Genomic DNA, 16955 nt, shown 5'->3' with positions numbered 1-16955 from the left:
GTCTTTCAAGAAAGCGCCTTAGATAAAAAGAAATAATGCTTTAGAGAAGATGGCTTTGGAACTGGGAAAGCCTAACAGTCCTTGTTAACAGGATCCAGATGTTTTAAAATCCAGATACAAAGTTGCTTTAAATCTCTCATCCAGTTGACAGCCTCAAAGAACCTTGATATAAATGGCATATCCGAACATAATGCATTACAACAGGACCCATTATCACACATACTTTAGCTACACAGAGGATCACATCTCAATGCCACAATGCACATGTGTAACCCCTCCAGTAAAAGTCTAGTAACAAACAGTCGGCTGACAGCCGGTGGTGCATCTATTCCGCATCACGGCATGCTGTTCACGTAGTGTGGACATGTCGTTATTTTCTCCATCTTCGGTGTTGTTTAGAAGCACTTAGCTTAGAAGTATCTAAACACGTGCACGCACGCGCGCACACACACACACACACACACACACACACACACACAGCTGTAGGTCAACCAATATTTGAAAATGATTAAATGTCAAGTACACTGTTCTCAAAGCATTTAGGATAAAACACCTATGTTCTTCCTGTCCTTGAGGAAATGACAGTCCAATGGAAAAGAGAGACTTTAAACAAAGAGTCAGAAACAATTAAGAAAATAACTACTCCTATGTCAAGTACTGTGAGAAACATTGGAAAATGTAACATAAGAAATCCAAACTAGTCTGGAAACACTGAATGAGGAAAGGATGTTTAAACCAAGATGGAAGGGGTCACTAGGATTTTTCTAGACCAAGTCACAGAACACACAGGTTGAGATAATGACAGCATGGCTTAGTTGTGGAGTCGAAGAGATGCTTCGCCCCTGCCAGAAATTACTCTAAATCCAGACGGTAGTTAGAAACAGCTGAAGATTCTGAGAGGTGAGATATTCAGACTTAGTAGGATGTTCTGTAGAAGCACGTCAACAACATTCAGAATTCATCACTGCAATAACATCCCCAGACCCCTTTGCACCAGGAAGGCTGCCAAGCAGGGTGGCTGCCCATTGGGGATCAGGATCCAAAAGGGGAAGGTGGCTTCCACAGGGCTGTGGCCCAGTGGGGACAGCAGACTGTTCACATACAGGGGGACTCCACAAATGAGGAGATAGATGGAGAAAAATGGAGCCGGTTTCTCCCTCTCAGGGAAGAGAGTTACAAATATGAAAAGAGGGGAAAAGTACAACGAACCCTGTGCTGTTGAACCGGAATTGGAGATATTAGTATAAACTAGTGGCTTTCATTGTGTATAGTGAGATACAAAAATGAATATAGATATGAGAGTGAGAGAGAGAAAGAGAGAGGGTGTGTGTGTCTATTTCCTAACAACTGTTCACTGAGAGAGCTTGGGAGCAGTGATCACTTCAGGAACAAGGAGAATTTGTACCCAGATCTTTGTTTCGAAGTATCACTCCCCACTAAAAGGAACCTGAGCTACCTGGCTGTTACAGAGCTGGGGATAATACGAGATGAGCCTAGCAAGTCTTCTTGGGCCACAATGAAACAATGTACTCACAAAATGATGGGGTCATGTCAAAAGGACACAAAGCCAATTTAAAGAGGTTCTCACTGATCAAATATGGAACAGTATGAAGGTTGAAATAATGAATAATAGAATAGCAAATAATTACATGAAATACAATTTTTGTGTGGGATCAAGACCCATGTCCAGCTCCCTGCTCAGCAGAGAACCTGCTTGAGGATTCTCTCTCTCTAAAATAAAAAAAAATAAATCTTGGGGTGCCTGGGTGGCTCAGTGGTTAAAGCCTCTGCCTTCGGCTCAGGTCATGATCTCAGGGTCCTGGGATCAAGTCCCGCATCGGGCTCTCTGCTCAGCAGGGAGCCTGCCTCCTCCTCCTGTCTCTCTCTGCCTGCCTCTCTGCCTACTTGTGATCTGTCAAAAAAAAAAAAAAAAAAAAAAAAATCTTAAAAAAAATAATAAATCTTAAAAAAAAAACTCTCTATTTCGCTCTGCTCCTCCCTGCTCCCACTCATGCTCTTTCAAACCCCCCCCCCAAAAAACCCACCAAACCCCCCCCGAAAAATGAAAAACAAAGAACCAAAAAGCATGTTCAAGTCTTGAAAGGTAAAGAAGGACTGAGGAACTATTCCAGATTGAAGGAGACTGAAGAGATAGGACAGGTAAGTGCAGTGTGACATTCTGGATTAAATTTGTTCTCTGCTAAAGACATCACTTGGATGGTCAGTGAAACTTGAATAGGGTTCTCTGGCTATTTTCACTTTTTTACAAGTTTGGAATCATTTCAAAACAAAAAGTAAGAGAAAAAATGTACAAATCTTGGAGGTGCCTAGCTGGCTCAGTCAGTAGAGTGTACTACTCTCAATCTCATGGCTGTGAGTTCAAGCCCCACAGCCCCACTTTGGGTGTACAGCTTACTTCAAAACAAAGTAATTGAATTAAAAAAAAAAAAAGTGGTCTAAAATTTAATTTAAAAGTAAACTTCTCGAATAGTAAATACACGCAAAAGTGTTCATTCCTTCTGGCAATGAAATGTAAATTAAAGCAGTGTTACGGTATCATTTTATACCTGACGGATTTTTATTGTAATCATCTGTTTATCTGTATGGTTTGCTTTGTAAAATGATAGCTAGAAAGGGTTTCTTACTTTGTTTTCCAAGCACTGTGACATAATGTGACTCATAATCTCTACCAAAACTCTATAAAGAAGATTCAGTTATTTTCTCCACTTTATAGAAGCAACCGGGGCTTCAGGACTTAAGCGGCTTGTCTGAAATTACATAGCCTGCCTGTGGTGGAAGTGGGGCATGAACCACGGCAGCCTGACTCTCACGCCTTTTACCTCAAAAATATACTGCTTTTCACATGCACCCAGGGCTGAGGTACCAAAACCTATATAATCCTTTTGAAGAACAATGAGGCCAAGCCATCCCCAGCATCACCAAATCCTTTTGCCAATTTTAAGTTGCTGAGAATGTATCTTGAGGAAACCTATATGCAGAAAAGCAAAAGCTACATGCATAGAGATGTTCCCCATAATGGAAATTTTTCAAATGACGCATAGAAAAATGGCTAAATTATGATCCATCAAGTTGATGGAATATTCTACCATCATTAAAAAATGATAACTATGGGGCGCCTGGGTGGCTCAGTGGGTTAAGGCCTCTGCCTTCAGCTCAGGTCATGATCCCAGGTCCTGGGATTGAGCCCCGCATCGGGCTCTCTGCTCAGCAGGGAGCCTGCTTCCTCCCCTCTCTCTCTCTGCCTGCCTCTCTGCCTACTTGTGATCTCTCTCTCTCTCTCTCTGTCAAATAAATAAAAAATCTTTTAAAAAAAATGATAACTATGGAGATATAATGAAAGGTAGGGAAATGATAATAAAAGATTCAAAGTATATGTGTATTTGGAAGTATGTAAAAACTGCATGTGCGTAAAAGCAACTAATTAAAGAGAATATTTTTTAAAATGATGATAGGGGCACCTGGGTGGCTCAGTGGGTTAGAGCCTCTGCCTTCAGCTCAGGTCATGGTCCCAGGTCCTGGGATCGAGCCCCGAGTTTGGCTCTCTGCTCGGTAGAGAGCCTGCTTCCCCTTCTCTCTCAACCTGCCTCTCTGCCTACTTATGATCTCTGTCTGTCAAAAAAATAAATAAAATCTTAAAAAAAAAGAATGACGATAGCAGTTAGAAAGTCATGGGATAATTGGTGACTTTTTTTCCTTTCAAATATTTTTCATGGTATTTATAACCAAAAATAGCCATCAAATACTCCCAAAACATATCCCATTAACAAATGTCTAGGAAGTGACATAAGGATTCTTTTTGTACTTTCCCCCAAACCTTCTTTTAGAGGAGATGAATGATTATGTCCATTTACATGAAAAGTTTTTAAAAATCAGGCAACAAAATAAAAGAAATTTTATGATTCAATATCATCTAACACACACACATCTAGAAGGACCTGTGTTGGAATATCTATGTGGCTATCTCTGGGTGGTGATATTATAGGAGATTGAAACCATTTTTGAACTTAGTATAATATACAAGTATTCCTTTCTAGTAATACTTGTCAAAAGCTTTGTATAGGTAAGCTAGTACTAAATTATAATACTTTAACACAATCTCAGCAACCGACTTCATAATTTTACCAGAAAAACAGGACAGCTTTCCCGTATTGTTTATTCTACACTCAGACTTCACTAATCCTGCTTCCTTTGACTACACTCACCAATAAACACATCTCATGCTAATAGTCCAAAACGACCAATGAAGAATATACCTACCTGTAGTTTATACAAGAGTCCAGCACTTACACACATGCATCAGTGACCAATGAATTCGGATCAAGAAGGAAATGCTATTCATAGAGATTTTATTACAAAGATTTAAATATACTTTCCTCAAATAATACTTCTGTGAACTTTAAAGCTTAACAGAAAAACACAAGCTTGGAAAGCTAGTCACATTCGCCAGCAACAGAATGGTAAGAAAAATAATCCTCAGTCATTAGGTAGAAATACCTGGTGTTAGCACCAAAAGTGAACCATTGCTTTTATTTAGTGCTTTTGATCCCCTTTAAATGTTTTATGAAAGAGACAGATATAATCTTGATGAAATCGGAGTATGGCTATGAAGCTGAGGAAAAACAAAGATCAGAAAAAAAGAATAAATGAATAGAAAAGAAGCAAAACTAAGGGTCAAAATTGACACTCTTCAGGGAAAAAAAAATAAATAATTCCATGATAGGCAGAGATAGATTCTGAGCATATTTTAATACTTTAATAGCATTGTGAAGAAATGTCCATGGGAATAAATAATGACGATGTTGATGACATCTGCCATTAGAGGTCATGGTTATCAGGGAAGAAAGGAGAACGTCGGGGCAGAGCGAAAAACCAGTTATATTCAAAGCCATTAACTGTAGTCTTTAAAAACTAAGATTTTCATCTGTCGGGTTTTCAGATTTGGCCTGTGTGAAGGAATGGATGTTCTGAACGTCTTGTGTGTTCTATCATCCAAATACTAAAATGTGGATCCAAGTGGGGGGCGGGGAGCCCTAAGCATTAGACACCAGAGCCACGCATCCACTATCTCAAATCTGACTGGCTAACCCTGATGACGCCCTAGCCTGTCCTGGCATAAATGTGGATCCAGGATAACTCATCACATTTTTCTTCCTCTCATGAGTTAGGAAGCAGCACACAGAGGCAGTGAAGCCATACCAAGCCTGAGGTCTTCTCTCTCCTGCCTAGGCCATGCATGATTTTTATTCTCTAAAGCCATTTCTTCCTCAAAAGAGCTCACCAACGTCATCATCCTTCCTATCGGCAGCCCCACTGGGCTCTAGTGAGTGACATCCAGACATTTAAACTCAAAAGCTGCTTCAGAAGGGAGTTATTAAAATTCAAATGAGCTGGGCATATTGAAGAAGAAAACACTCGTTTGCATGCACACCTCCACATTCGGCCATCCCATTTAGACCCACAGAGCAGGGTCTGGTTTTGTTTTTGTAAATGGGCTTCGGAGGCGGAGGTCAGCCTCCCACGGCCCCCACTCCTCTGGGGTCATCATTAGCAATGTGTAAGGCTGAATAGATTTTCCTCTGAATCTAGTCAGCAAACCTGACAAGAAGGCAGCCCTCTCCCACAACCTGAAAATGCCAAAAATCTGATTGGTAATATGGCATTTTAAATACTTCATTTATCTGTCTTAAAACGGCTTTCAGGAAGATTGCAAGTAATGTCACTGAGGCCAGCTCCACCTGATTTTTCAATTCTAGAGCAGAACATTTCCTGTTGTGCCATGACTATGTAATCATAAAAATGTTATGTTTAACCAACATGAAATCCTGAATTTCCCACAGGATTCAGAGAAAATTCATGTCTGCCAAGAAATAGGGATCTGGGAGTCCACATTACATTTTATTCACTGGAAAAGAAAACGTATCTTTTCTTTTGTCTGAAGAATTTTTATTTTATTTCTCATGGAAATAACTCACATTGTCATCATTTAAAATTTTTGTAAGATATCAATGAGCAAACTAAAAAAAAAAGGAACAAAATATATATTCCTAAAATTATCCTGGCTATGGAAATTTTAGATGCTCCTTCGGTAAAAGTTCAATTTCTTACTAATGAAGACATCTCTATTATGATACTACCATAAACAGACTTAATTTATGAGACTATAAACAATTAACTCCATATTACATGTAATATACTACACATTTAATATATAACTATATTATGTACAACAATGACATAACTATATGTCCATTTTTACTGAGGGTATATAAAAGCAGTCATGCTAACTCATGACCCTAAAATAATACTACAGTTTCAAGAACTCTAGGAACTAAAGGAGTTCATCTCCAAACTCTGAAACTAGTTTATAATCTAGAAGCTGCAGGGAGTACTGTATTCAATGAGAAATCAGATGACATGACCTTTAACGTCCCTTCCAAGAGTAAGATTTTATTCTTTTATGACCTTCATTAATTAAATCTGAGTTCTCCAGATTTCTTCAGTTTAATTTGTTTAAAAACTCCCCCCAAAACTGGGATGGCACTGGATTTGCCCAGATCAACCCAACCAGGCCAGGCAAGAAATAAACTAGCAACGATCAATGAAAGAATATTCTATGAATGAAACTATCTATAATGATACCTGAGCTATCAAATTCTCAAGAGGGATATATTTTGCCCTCACATCGCTGAATAGTCGATGTGTATCAGTAGAGAGCATTTATTTAAGAACTTCTATGGCATTATTTGGACTCCAGTTAAAAACGAAAGGTGAGTCCATCTGTCTTCAGGTTGCTTGTGCTCTAATGTGGGTGGCTGCAAGAAAGAATCCCACAGGGACAAATGTTTGCAGAGAAAAAGAACACAAGATACAATTAAGAACTAGAGCCAGTGATTCCAACAACAGAGAGCCATCATTCAAGGTCCAGGGAGAAGACTTACTTCCAAGTCAAGTCTCAGCTGCATTTTCTCTTTCATGGTCAATACCCACTCAACATTAAGAAGAAAAGAAATGCGTGCTCATACTTTTTGAAAAAAAGATTAAGGTCTTCACAGATCCCCCTGACCCCTACCCCGCCACTCCCAAGGTCAGATACAATGATTCCAAGAGAAGACATGGTGTGTTGGCCTTGTGGTCAACACAGAAGTTGGTCTAGCAGATGGAAATATTCTCTCCTTCATACTGATTATGGTTTAATCCTACAGAAGCAAGCTTGGGGTACCCAAACCTAACACGTAGAAGAATGATAGCATTCAAGAAATGTGCTCACTTGCCTTTTTTCCCTCCTGTGACGAAGAAGCCAATGGCCGCTCTAATAAAACTGCTCTCAGGCAAATAGCTATAGTCAGTAGGAACTGTGGAGACAGAAAATGATCAAATTAACCAGTGAACTTGGCGGGACTAATGAAGGAAAGATAATGATCTCCTGCTGCCATATCAACCGAGAGACAAAGCAGGGATGTTTACGCCATTAATCTAGCACAACACTCCGTGGTGGCAACTAATTCTATTAGATTAAGTGACTGGCCTTGAAGGAATCACTTAGGCTATGCAAGCAAAGCTAAAATTGTGGTAAACCTAGCAGATTCTGCAAAATCACAGGGGACTGAAACTTCACTGAAGTGGTTTAAAAAAAAAAAAAAAAGTCTTTTCCATGCTGTCACATCAATACACCCCAGTCTGGTGACCCTCGGTGTCTGCAAGGAGTCCGCTGGCCTCTAGGCTGAGACCACCATTCTAGGGGTGACTTAAGGACATCCCAAGCCAGACTGATGAACCAGGGAAATGCCACAATCAGTAGTAACAGCAGCCGGCCTGTTACTTCAGAAGGCGGGGACCTCTCAGTGACCAGCATGTCCAAATCACCAGGTCTGCCTGCTGACCTGGAACACTGAGGCAGCAACACGGAGGCAAGGCGAGTCTGGGGAGTTTCTTAAATTCTTTTCCTCCCCAGCCCCCCAGAATTGCTTCATGAGATGCTTTTTGCCACAACAAATGGCTCAACTGGAAAATTCCAACAGAAACAAGGAGCTGTACTTTTCCAGACATAACAATCATTGTGTTCCCATGAACCTGGTGTGAGACGGTTCACGACCACCTGACTTGAGTACATGTGGGGCCAGCCATGTAACCCAGAGCACAATAATTAAAAATCTACGTAAAAAAGCAAAAGCCTGACATCAGCTTGCTAATTTACCAGAACCTTATCTTAGGAGCCCACTGCCCTTCCAAACTAGCATTACTTAAGGTTTCCTCTATGACTAAGTTTGGTGGTTTGGTTTTGTATTTTTTTTTCCTTTTTCCCATTTTAACATGACAACTGCCAGCTGTTTCAAGTTCATCATGTTGGGAATGCTGTGGAACAATGTCCTATTTCTCTAGCTATGGAGTGTTTGAAAGTGAGGGCAACAGTAATTACGATACTACGTGTTCATGGTGATGCTATCTCTGGATTACCTGTCAGGGCATATGTGAAACTAGGTTTTAATGACAAATCTTTGGTACCTAACCTCTCTGGTCTGGGTCCAAGAGACCCAGTGTGTCAAAATTCTGTAAAGAGCAAGGAGCAGATTCAGGTCCCCATGTATTACAGGGAAGGCTTCCGCAGAAAATCTTCAAGTACAAACTTAAATTAAGCATGTGGGAATTGCTTTTTTATTTTTTATTGCTATTTTTATTGCTTTTTTATTATTTATTATAAATAAATATTTATTTATAAATATTTATTTAAATATTTTTAATTGCTTTTTATTAAAATTGTGGAAACAGAAAAGGCCTTATGATGGTAAGACCTAGAATTTTAATTTCAATGCCAAGTATGTGCATATCTTTAAATGCATGTATTCCATTCTCTTCTTAAAAGCAGAGGCCTGGGATGCCTGGGTGGCTCAGGGTAAGGTTAAGCCTCTGCCTTCGGCTCAGGTCATGATCTCAGGGTCCTGGCATCGAGTCCCGCATCGGGCTCTCTGCTCGGCGGGGAGCCTGCTTTCTCCATTCTCTCTCTCTGCCTATTTGTGATCTCTCTCCATCAAAAACAAAACAAACAAAAAAAAAGCAGGGGTCCAAAGAAATCCAGTCATATAGGAAGAGACTTTTAATGAAATATGAGTATTACACAAACTATAATGCCATCTAGGAAAATAAAAAGAACTCTCTTCTGTGCTTCAAGGACCTGTTCCTACTTTCTGGATTTGTTGCTAAACTAAGTGCACATGTAAGTCATGTCACCTTTCTAAGCCTCAGTGTCTTCATTTGTGAAATACGGGGTTAGACGGCATAATCTGTTCTCTGAGGGAGGCAGGGAGGAAGGATGAAAAGAGCAAGGGCTTTGGGGGCTGACAGAGGTGAGTTCAACTGTGTGTCCACCACCTGCTGCCACGTGACCCTAGGCAAGTCAGGAAGGCTCGCCAAGCCCCTCTTCTTCTGACATTAAAGAATGATGGTATTTGGGCAAGTCAGGAAGGCTCTCTACAGCCTCTCCTTCTTCTGACGTAAAAGAGGGATGGTAACACCCACCACTTAAAGTGGTTGCAAAGGTTAATGCTCTTAACCAAGTACACAGCCCCCGGAGCAATCTCTCCTGCCAGCCCCAGTATTCTAAGATTCTGATCTTACCAGAGGTTCTGCTCTGACTTGAGGACAGAGTAGACAGATGAAGATGTCCTAGAAGCCAGAGAGCATTTGACTGAAGACCAATCACCCCAGACACACTGATGACCTATGGATGAAAGCATAACAGTTCAATTGGGCAAGATCCAAACTCTGTTTCATATAAGGTCACTCAGAGGAAATCATCTATCTTTTATGAGGTGGTGGCTTGTCTACTAATGACAAGTTCTCTGACAAGACATAATATCACGTGTCTAGTATACTAAACCCTGGACACACAGGTGATCAAGGATTGTTGCTGAAGAAATGAATGGATGAATCAATCAGTCATGACTGGTCTCAAAGGAATTTTTTTTTATAAAAAAGGGGGAAAAAAATCCAAAAAGTAATTTTTTAAAAAGGGTGTTAGATATTTAAGAATACCTCTAAAAATGCAAGGAGATATTATTTTGTTCTCTTCTTTAAGTAATGTTCTATTATTGCTTTATCATTCATAATGTAGATTTTCTTAAATAAGTTTTCATTTATAGATTTTTCTCCCAAGTTATAAGCACTTAAGTTTTGGTATAATTCTTTTTCTGAGAATCACATTCCTACACACAAAAGAGAGTTTCTTCTGTTCAGAGATTTATGTTTCCTTCTCAAAGCATGAATTACTGAAGCTTGTTTATGTGGTAGATGTAATAATCAGCTGTATTTACATGAAGAAAAAAGTATGCTAAATGAAAAGACTAAATGAAAAGACTATCTACAAAGTTCTATATATAGTAAGAGTATCAATTGTGCGAAGCAAATAAGAATACTTGAAATAGGACCAATTATTACGAACACTTTTTATCTGTGACATCTGAATTAGCACTTCTCAACTATTCTTAGATATCTGTCCTGCCCTTTGATCGCCTTCCATTTTACTCTGTCCTGAGGGCCTAACATCCCTTCCAGGGTCAAACTTTCATTTTTAAAGGAAACCAAGCCAACTTCAGTTAACTCAAAAATGCCAGCTTTTTTCCCAGAGGCAGTGCGTGTTTGTTGGTAAATGGGCCATAAGCCACTCTCAAGTGCTGCTTGGACTGAATGTGAATAACCAGAGGTCTCCTCGTTTTCCAAGGAAAACAGCTGGTACCATGAAAGAGAAAGGCAGTAAAAGTAAGTAGCTGAGGGGTGCCTGGTGGCTCAGTCAGTTAAGTGTCCAACTCTTGGTTTCAACTCAGGTCATGATCTCAAGGTCATGAGATCGAGCCCTGCATCAGGCTCCACACCAGGCATGGAGCCTGCTTAAGATTCTCTCTCTCCCTCTCCCACTGTCCCTCTAACTGCTCACACACACATGCATGCTCTCTCTCTCTCACTCTCTGTCTCAAAAAGGGGGGGGGCAGATTATCTGTTCTTCCATCCAAGAATTTTAAATTCCTCTTCTCACCTGAGTTACAGTTTTAATGACTTCGTTGAGTCGGGCTTGAAAATGAGAGGACTGGATGGCTTCTGACTTCAGCTGAAAGAAAAAGGAGAAATATCTACCCCAATATCCCCAAAAAGTAAATAATGACATTCTCAGTGGATGAGCTATCATCTTCTAAGCTATGGTATCATCTACCACTAACTATGTCCTTACATTTCATAAACAAAAGCTGTGGGCTCCTGGAGGGCAGGGCCCGCGCCGTATTTATCACCTATTTCCTAACATGAGTTCAGTGCAGTGAGCAGCGCTCACTGAAGAGCCTTCACTGTGTGAACACAGGCACTCCTTAGCATTACTTGTAAACTGGAACACACATATGTCCACTGAGGGAAACATTTAAAAGTGAAACAACTACCTAGATATAAACTTAAACATGGCAGATACAATATGGAGGTTCTTACGGACAACTTCTGAAATTTCTTACGATTCAGTCACTTCTTGGGCAGGGAACTTCGTGGAAAGTACACAGGTTGACTACGTCTAGTTCTTATGAACTAAATAAAAGAAGGAACAAATCTCTAAAGGGAATGCTCCCCCAAGAGCAATTTTCTATATATCAAGGCATTGAAAAGCCCAGAATAACCATTACTATGAGCATGTATCCTGTCCTTGGCAAACTGAGACACTTGGTGCTCTCCTCTTGCTGTGGCCATGCACACATATAGATTTCTCCATTCGTGCTTTGTTTTTTGGTTTTACCTGCATTATGTCCCCTTCGGAGCCTACCAAGGCCACCATGCCATGAAGCGCCGCCAAACAAAGCATTGTGGGAGTGCCCTGAAAACAAAGCATCTGGTATGTCAAGAGGCAAACAATCCTGGGGTTTGGATCCTATAAAATTTACTATATTCTAGAGAAACCCTGGTCAAAATGATACTACACTTGTAGGGTCAACGTAACCTGCATCACCAAACCAAAAATGGCAGCCGACTTGAATACAATAATAGGCTGAAGTTATTCGATCAGAGGTCGCTTCTTCTTGTTCTGTATTTTCAAAACCACAATGCTGTTTGAAAGTTAAAACACTAAGCAAGTAGCCTGTTTAAAAAAAAACAAAAGCTATAATGGTCGACAGGATGTATCATTTACAAGGGATTTAAAGTTCCTACGTCCCTTTCGTTTCAAATTGCCTATTCTTTTACTGTTAGGCTATATATCTTAGCAGCACCTATAAATGGTTCAATAAAGTTGCTCTTTTTTTCCATTATAAAAATAAAAAATCACATGCTAGGATGTGCCCTCCTACCTGTGCTAGAACAGTTCTGATCCAGGCAGGGAGCAGTCTGTGGCCCAAGTCCTCAGCTTTTCCATGTCCGCAGACAGATAAACCATGAACCAGGTTTCCCAACGCCAGGGCAAAACCTGAAGTCTGTTATAAATAAATAAAAACAAAGGGTAAAGAAAAGAAGAGCACAGATGGCACACAATTTTATAGACAGCATCTAAGCACTTCGAGGGGCTCCCTTTCCTACCGATAGGTTCTTTTGCAATTTGAAAATCAGCGATTTGCAGAATTATTATTTTTTTTAATCAAGACTTTTGGGACACCTGGATAGCTCAGTCAGTTAAGTGTCTGCCTTCAGCTCAGGTCATGATTCCAGGGTTCTGGGATCAAGGACCGCATCAGGCTCCTTGCTTAGTGGGGAGCCTGCTTCTCCCTCTGCCTGCGGCTCCCCTTGCTTGGGCTCTCTGACAAATAAATAAAATCTTAAAAAAACAAACAAACACATATCTATCTCACCTTCCAGCAACTGAAAATTTCCTTTAAAAAAAATCAAGACTTTGGTTTGCAACAGAAATTGCAGACCAACTATAAGGAATTCACCTGCACTGAATGGTTTATTTAAGGAAAATAATACTGGACCATTACAAGACTTGATTCCAATGATCCAAATTTTCAGAAGGAATTAAAGGGTGAAAATACTGAAGTAGATCATGCAAGCTTAGTCAACTCCCAAACAAAAGGAGAAAAAGTCCCCATAATGAGCACAGCATATGCAAATTTCCACATCTTGGTGTTGCAAAGCCTATTTTGAATTTAAGTGAGCAGTCACACATCCATAAACTAGTAACAATACAATATTGTATTGTACCATACAATACAATATTAGCTAATAACCAGTGAATCCTGCAATAATTCACCCCATGGCCAATATTGAGACTTTGTGGAGAAATCTAAAAAAAAAAAAAAAGTCCAGATGGGGCAATTTTATAACATGTGTAATCAGAGGGAACATATTTTTCAGTGAAATTGTCATAAAATATACATAACATACAATTTGCCATCTTCCCCACTTTTCAGTGGCATTAAATACATTCATACTGCTGTGCAACCATCACCATGACCCATCTCCAGAACTCTTTCATCTTGCAAACGCAAATCTTATACCCCTTAAACAATATCTTCCCATCCTCCCTCCCGAAGCCCTTGGCGACCACCTTTCTACTTTCCATCTCTAAGCTTCTGACCACTGCAAGGACTTCCTATCAATAGAACGGCACAGTATTTGACATTTTGTGATTGGTCCATTTCACTTAGCATCATGTCCTCAAGATCCATCCATGTTGTAGCGTGTGTCTGAATTTCCTTCCTTTTTAAGGCTGAATAATATTTCAGAGGGAACATTTTAAAGGTCTTTAAAGTAATTTGCAGGTATTTAAATTGTCCCATGCATATTCAGTCATGAGCAGACATTCTCTGCTTTGAATTTGCAGAGCTTTGACCCATCAGAGTCCATCAAGTATTCATATCTTTGCAAATTGTTATCACTAGCCTTACATTCCCTAGCCACATGTTTCAAGGTTTTATAAATACCGGTGGAGGGAGAGAAAAGCCTTTCATACTCCCTCTGACAAAGAAAAAGAAGTACCTACAAAAGATAAAGTATAAGAAGTACCTAAAAAAGATAAAGTATAAGAAGTACCTACAAAAGATAAAGTATAAGGAGAAAGAAAAGACATCTGTGACCACTGGCTATGGTAGTGAGAAAAGTTGGAAGTTTCTCAGTTCTGGGGATGCCTCGGTGGCTCAGTCAGTTAAGCATCTTCTTTCGATGAGGTCATGATCCCAGAGTCCTGGGATCGAGCCCCACATGGGGCTCCCTGCTCAGCAAGGATTGCTTCTCCCTCTTCCTCTGCCCCTGCCCCACCACTTGTGCACATTCTCTCTCAAGTAAAATTTTTTTTTAAATCTTAAAAAAAAAAAAAAAAAGAAGTAGTTCCTCAGTTCTGTGCATGAAAACATCCAGAGAGTAGTCTAATCAGAGTCAGTCAAGATTAGGACTCAGCAGCAACATGAGACCCAAAGAGAGGAGTGATCAAGGCACACATTCCAACCTGTTGGTTGTTTTCTACCAACATCTGAAGCTTGTTCATGATATCTTCAGCCTCCGCAGCCTCAACAATCCCGGTACTGAATGCTGAGGTACATACACAGCTGAGAGTATAGGCAAGAACCTAGAAGAAGAGACGGCAGGAGAGGTTTCTTCGTGAGGGAAAACAAAAGAACATGATTTAATGGACATCAGTGTTCTGTCCACCTTCTCCCCGGGATAAGGACTGGATTGAAGTACGCCTACCACAGACCAGGCACTGCTCCGCCACCTGACATGTCCTCACGATGGTATGAGATGCGGGTCAGAATCTCCACTTAACACATAGGGATGTTGAGGCCTGACTACATACAGCTTCCAGTGACAGAGAGGCAAGATTCAAGCCCAGGTCTTTAGACTCAAAATCAGAAAGTTCTCTCACCATCTCATGTCAGAACACTGGATCTATTGACAGCAGAGGCTAGATTTTCATCACCAGCGAATGTTACTAATAGCCATGTGCTCTGATCCAAGGCCAAGCCGGAGAGGAAATTCAAAGATGTGACCCATGGCTGCATTAAGATTCCCTCTTAGGAGTGGCGCATAGCGGCCAGGCATGCGGGTTTTAGAGTTACATAAATCATGTAAAATAGAGGTAATATTCCTTACCTCAGAGCACCGGTGTGCTAAGTAATACATGAAAAGATGAATAAATGAGCAAATTATAAATAAAAGAGAATGCTGGGAGTCAAGACGGCCCACACAGGTGTACATCCCACACTGACCACTGACAGGCCAAGAAACTTCGGGCAAGTCCCTCAATCGACTTGAGCCTCAATTTCTGCAAATCCTGGCTAGTCATCCCCTCCCCGCTACCTCACACTTTCCTCATGAAGCCCTCCTTCACAAAGATGTTGTTAAGGCAAAGTGGAAATGTTCAACTCCCAATCCTGGTCGGTACAGCATGAAAAAAGGAAGCTGTTTGTAAGGTAGAAATTGGATAATAAAACATCAGAGGGGAGGGGGAAAACCAAACCACCTGCTTGAGGCCTCATAAGTCGAAACATCAAGGCAGACCGAGGCATTAGTGCTAAAAACCCCACTTTCGTTTATTAATCGAACTGCCCCTCGGTGGCAAAATTTTCTCGCTTTGCTTAAAAAGATACGTCCTTTTCAACTGTGCTCTGCAACTGCTTTAAAAATGGAAATGTGGTGCACATAGTAGAACAAAACTTCAACCCTCTGTGCCCCAAAGAAATTCACAGATTCAACAAGTCCTATTGCTGAAAGCAGAGGAGCCGAGCGGGGGAACACAGCAGCCATTATGTGCCCATCAATAGCTCGTGGGCAGGCCCGGAGAAAACAGAATCTGCTCTAATGAGACAGAGAATCTGGCCAGGCTAAAAGGTCATCCCCAGGTCCTCCAGAAGACAGAGCCCAGGCTGCCCAGCTTCACCTGGGCAGAGACACACACCTCAGACGTTCACTCTGAACGCGGTTGACACACAAAAGCTGTGTCCCAGGATCCACAATTCTGTGTATTTTTGCACCGTAACAGAAAAATCTTTTCATTAAGTGTGGTAAAGGGAATTTCCTCAATGACTTTTCATGCTAGCTGACATTAAAAAAAAAAAAAAGAAAGAAAAAAAAAGTAAAATGCCTTTTTCCATCCACAGTTTCTTAAGCTTACTCCCTGGCCACCTTTTAAAGTAACATTTGGGTTGAGTGTAATTCTAAAAATCTCCATTGAACCTTCCTCCAGAAATAGCAGCTTTTCTTAGAAAGTGCCTTCTAGCCCTGCTGACTTCGTTTTTTGCATTCACTAAAGGCTCTTATCTTAAAGGCCACATTTAAGTCTGAGTTGATTTAAACAGCTGCACAGTTTGAAAACCTTATGATCTAATATAGGTTGTTTGCCACTCAAATTCTTCTCCTTATCTCAGTTGAAACTGAGGAAGAATTTAATTTCAGTGTTACCAAAATATGAGAAGTAGAAAATCAGTGGCCACGGGAAAACATGAGACAACAAAGGGAAGAAAGCCGTAACCTCCCGCTCCTACCTCCTGAAATGTTCTGCTTTGGCTCCCACTGTCATCTAGGTACGTCGAGAGCTTCCGAAGCGATGCTGCCACGTGAACTCGGGATTCTGTCTGGCTGCTGTGGCTCATGAGAGACAGAACAAGTCCAACTCCCAATATACAGCCCATGCTTGGATGCAAAAAAAAAAAAACAAAAAACAAAAAACAAAAAAAACCAAACTTAAAAATCACCGGAAATCCAAGTTACTGCTCTTCACTCATCATGGGAGTTTATAATACTCTTGGACCTGAGATGAGATGGCTGGATTCTCAGTCTGCTGCCTGGTATATAAGTGTGTCCCATGAACCACCACAGGCACACCCACTGCCCCTCCCCACCTTAAACGGAAAACTTTCTATCAGAACAGGTGTCTCTGGCCCATGTTAGTGCTGTGGACACACTGGGGAAGAACAAACGAAAATATGAAATAGATTTGACTTAAACTCTATGGTGAGGTAGGATGATGAATAAAAAGTCAA

At 40.6% G+C, this 16955-nt stretch overlaps 1 protein-coding gene across 4 annotated transcripts in view; it reads right to left on the bottom strand.

Moving 5' to 3' along the window:
* The window catches only part of FOCAD (focadhesin), a 304380-nt gene that overhangs the window by 32307 nt on the left and 255118 nt on the right, over positions 1–16955 (bottom strand). For all 4 annotated transcript variants that reach the window (XM_047699424.1, XM_047699423.1, XM_047699425.1 and 1 more), the window contains 7 exons: positions 16458–16605; positions 14423–14542; positions 12333–12455; positions 11786–11863; positions 11048–11119; positions 9634–9736; positions 7293–7373 (listed from right to left, as the gene is read on the bottom strand). In XM_047699424.1, the coding sequence (XP_047555380.1) occupies positions 7293–7373; positions 9634–9736; positions 11048–11119; positions 11786–11863; positions 12333–12455; positions 14423–14542; positions 16458–16605 (725 nt within the window). The remainder of the gene's footprint in view (positions 1–7292; positions 7374–9633; positions 9737–11047; positions 11120–11785; positions 11864–12332; positions 12456–14422; positions 14543–16457; positions 16606–16955) is intronic.

This window comes from Lutra lutra, chromosome 13 (genome assembly GCF_902655055.1).
Source record: "Lutra lutra chromosome 13, mLutLut1.2, whole genome shotgun sequence".
In the NCBI taxonomy this organism is placed as follows: domain Eukaryota; kingdom Metazoa; phylum Chordata; class Mammalia; order Carnivora; family Mustelidae; genus Lutra; species Lutra lutra.
This window is presented reverse-complemented; position numbering and strand designations above follow the sequence as displayed.